The following is a 4,260-nucleotide window of genomic DNA, read 5'->3' on the forward strand; positions in this document are numbered from 1 at the left end:
ACAAGCAATTTTGGTAAAATTTAAATGTTTTGGAAGTGAGAGTTTACTTTAATTAATTTATTATGAATTTATGATTTTTCGACAAACGATAACAATAATAAATATATTTGTTCATTCTGAGATTGAGCTCTTTCATCTTCCTTCTCCTTTGTTTCTTCAGAACACAACAAAACAAATTTCTCTCTCTCTCTGCATCGCACGGTTTTGTTCTCTTCGGCCAACGATCCTTCCTTCACATCCACTTGTACGTTTCTTCTTGCGTTATTCTCCATTTCCAATTTTTAATATATATATTTTTAATTTTCGCTCTTCGGATCATAGATTTAATGCATAGAACAGAAATACTTCGTAGAAAAAGAGTGATGAAAACCACAACACATTGTTCGTAACCAATTTTTCGTCGTTCCAATCTCAGATTCTTCCTTTTTCCAAAAAAAAAAAAGAAAATAAAATGTTGTTTGATTGTCTTAGAAGCTAGCTAGGTAGCTCAGCTATTTGATTTTTCTGCATAAAATGCATCCATTTTTGTTCCTCAGAAATTTGTGTGTGTTTGTGTTTTTTTCCCCTTCTTTTTCAACAGAAAAGAACGTTACATGTTTGCAACGTTACAATATAATTCCTATTTGCTATTTACTTTTAAGTAGAATCTCCCCTTTTTGTATTATTGTTCCCCTCTTTTGATGATGATCTATGTTCCTTGAGGGTTTGAATTGCATGATTTGATGCTTATCTGGTATAATCCCCATGATAAAGAGAAAAGCTATTGCAGAAAGTGTTTTCTGTTATATATAACAAGAGTTGTTGTTGTTGTTGAACAAGAGTACTTATACTTGCAAGACTAAGTTTGTGTCAACTGTCTAAAAATGCTTGAGATCCATTTCTATGGAAGGGTCTTAAAACTTGAGAATTATGGCCTAATCAGCTGATAGCTGCTGTTTCTGGATCCTTTGGTATACCCTGCTAGCTTTCTGTGTTGGGGATGTAGCTTAGGTAAATGTCCGGTTTACCTTTGTTTTCGGTTTTTTTTTTTAATAAAAAAAAAATCTGGTTGTTTTCTCGTGGTTGGATGTGCTATTGTTAGAGGGAATGTGGAAATGCCTTTAGGTATGTCCAAGATAACTAGTCTTGAAAGAAATGGGTTAACCTGTTGGAATTTTAGGGTAAACTTTATTCAAACCAGATGCTGGTTACTTTGTTATGCTAGCAATCGGGCCATAGCCTTGGGAAGATTGTTTTATAATACTTTCTTTAAGTAATTAGGAGGATTTTTAAGAATGTGGTTAGGAGGATGTATCGTTATTCTTAGCTAGCTTGTTGGCAAACGACTGAAGTTGGCATGTCAAAACAACTTACCTATTTTACAAGTTTTTGCATTGTTACATGAATCCAGTTTGCTATGTTTTAAATTTGTTTCCTAATCTATTTCTTAGACTATTTAGCCTTATTTTATAGTAGGGCAAGACATGTCAGTGGTTAAGCCTGAACATCCGAATACAAAATGTGTGGCACTTAGAGGATTAATAGAATCACATGAAACATGACAAATTGGAAAATCATTAGGCTTGTTCTGTGAAAATATCAAGGTTTTGTTCTTCAGTATTTTGTTGATTTGTTTTTTGAATATTGCAGCCACTAGACTTCTGGGAGAAATCAGATGCATCGTGGTAAATTTTCCCTAACACCTAGGAATGAAGTCAAAGGCTTATCGGGTTCAAATTTAACCAGTTACAAGCATAGCAACCCATCAGATCCCATAGATCTTTCTTCTTCAGATGATGAAAATGACACCTCTAATAATGACATATCTAAACAATTAGTCCTTTATGATCCCACGGCAAGTGGTCGCAACACACTTGATCTGTTTCCTGGTGCTATTCAGTGTACACCTCCGTTGCCTCCAAGAAGCAAACCTCCAAGTACAACTCCCAGAATCTTGCCGTCAGTTGGTGCTTTCACTGTTCAATGTGCATCCTGCTTTAAATGGAGGCTGATTCCCACAAAGGAAAAATATGAAGAAATACGGGAGCATCTACTTGAACAGCCATTCATTTGTCAAAAAGCTCGTGAGTGGCGGCCGGATGTATCTTGCGATGATCCAGAGGATATTTCTCAGGATGGGAGCCGGGTTTGGGCTATTGATAAGCCAAACATTGCACAGCCTCCAGCTGGTTGGGAGCGACTACTACGGATCAGAGCCGAAGGAAGCACCAAATTTGCAGATGTGTATGCACGTGTTATTTGTCATTTTTTTCCCCAAATGTTAGGTGTAGATACATGCTACTGTTCTGATTCTCATTTTTCAACCATCAATCTGTTTTTTTTATTATTTCAGATATTATGTAGCGCCAAATGGCAAGAGACTCCGCTCAATGGTAGAGGTCCAAAAGTATGTTCTTGCTACTTCTGTTTTACTATTTTACCAGAATGACCTTGATACTTACCACCCCGTTTGAGTTTTATTACTATTTTCATAATTTTATGTAAACATTTGCTTTGATGTTTCTTGTAAAACTCTTGTATGTGAATCTGTGATTTTAGGTTCTTGTTGGAGCACCCGGAATATATAAGAGATGGGGTAACTCTTTCTCAGTTCTCATTTCAAATACCAAAGCCATTGCAAGAAAACTATGTGAGGAAGCGCTCCCTGAAACTTAAATCTTCATATGAAGACGGCAGACCGGTTGAACCTGAACAAGGTATATTTTATTAGTGAAAGATAGTGTATATATGATTGAATGATATATGCCATTTAACACTTGATGCACCAAAGTTGATTTCAATAAAAATTGTACAATTCTGAACTATAATCTTATTTTCAGTATATTCTTGTAGAGATTGGTGCATTATTGATTAACTATGTCATATCTTTTGGTTTAGATTCTCTTATTTTTATATTATTTTACAATCAGTCCTTAAACCCTGGTGCCAGAAATTATTCTATTTTGTGATTTTTGCCATATCTTTCCATGATCATAAAGCTTGACATCTGATTTGAAATACATTAACTTCTCGTCTTTAGTTTGGAATGCAGCAATGCAAGTATCTGTCAATATAGCAACCTATTTGAATCAGACAGACAAACACACTAAGGATTTGTTTAGAATCCTTGCAGCAAAAGCATCTAGATTAACGATTTACTAACAACAGAGATTGTTTACGTTAGAACACCGGTGTCATTTGCTTCGTGTATCCTAACTTACGTTACTCAAATGGATGAGACTTGGTTGTTGTTACATGCTTACAGCTATTGTTATGCTGATGCTGATATTTTGCAGTGAGTCCACTAGCATGGGCCGCACCAGAAGACACTGCAAAGTTGCATGAAGAAAAACCTGTCCCTTTCGCTGCTGTACTGGATGATGATTACCCTCTCAATCCACCAACAAAGAAGCGAGCGACTGAGAGTTCACTCCAAAAGGATGTGCCTGATGCTAATGAAGATTTTCAACTCAGAAGTTAATGGTGGAAACTAAAGGCTGCTGATCAAAATCTCTGCGTATTGTTTGGATGGATGATAGCCTCCTTTTTTCGCTACTTTTTTGGGTAGACAGATTGCAACTTACTGTAAAATTTTCTGGTTATTAGGGAAATAGGTTTTCAGTTTTTTGTTTAGAACACGAAATGATGTTGTCGAAAATGAACTGCTACAGAAGATGAAAGTTGTATAACCTTTCAAAGTGTAATCTGAGCCCATAAAACAATGTACAGAAGATGGTACTGTGATTTACCAGTCTCAATTGAAGAACCAGTCGATTTGCATGTTGCGTTCTTGCCTGATTTTGCCCCAAATATGGAGTTATTGATGAGATCAATATCTTGGTATTCCTAGAACTGCATTTTACATTTGTACAAGTTGAGTTTCTGCAATGTCTTCGATACTTGATCTTTTGAAACTGAGTGCTTACCCCACAACAGAACCATGTTCAAAAGCAATGTTTTAATCTGAAAATTGTGGCGGTGATCCAACATGAGACTTTTTGTGTTCATCTGTCTCTACTCTATCATTTTTTCTCCTTTTATTTGAGTTCTTACACAAGGGAGAATAATATAATGCAAATAACAATGCAGAGGCCAAATAACATATGGTTTTGATTCAAATAAAAACATTGAACTATTGAACATTTGAATAGGTGGTTTAACAGTAAATAATAGTAAGAGATTGAACTTTTCTATTGCTATTCATTTTAAAAAGATTTCATTATTAACATCTATTGTTCTATTCGTATAATTGTATAAATATTCTAATAACAAAAGGTACAA

General features: G+C 35.3%; 1 protein-coding gene across 2 annotated transcripts; it reads left to right on the plus strand.

Annotated features, from left to right (window-relative positions):
- Nucleotides 1-3,759, plus strand: MBD02 (methyl-CPG-binding domain protein 02). 2 transcript variants are annotated; one of them, XM_016348365.3, is made up of 5 exons: nucleotides 1-244; nucleotides 1,630-2,223; nucleotides 2,333-2,386; nucleotides 2,539-2,696; nucleotides 3,276-3,759. In XM_016348365.3, exons 2-5 carry the CDS (start codon nucleotides 1,655-1,657, stop codon nucleotides 3,458-3,460), a joined length of 966 nt encoding a protein of 321 aa, XP_016203851.1. In that variant the 5' UTR covers nucleotides 1-244; nucleotides 1,630-1,654; the 3' UTR covers nucleotides 3,461-3,759. The 2 variants fall into 2 exon arrangements, with proteins under 2 accessions (XP_016203851.1, XP_088342189.1); XM_088486063.1 differs by lacking the exon at nucleotides 1-244 and adding an exon at nucleotides 856-990.
- Nucleotides 3,760-4,260: the final 501 nt, after the last annotated feature.

Source organism: Arachis ipaensis, chromosome B5 (genome assembly GCF_059453495.1).
Source record: "Arachis ipaensis isolate K30076 ecotype BB chromosome B5, ASM5945349v1, whole genome shotgun sequence".
Taxonomy (NCBI): domain Eukaryota; kingdom Viridiplantae; phylum Streptophyta; class Magnoliopsida; order Fabales; family Fabaceae; genus Arachis; species Arachis ipaensis.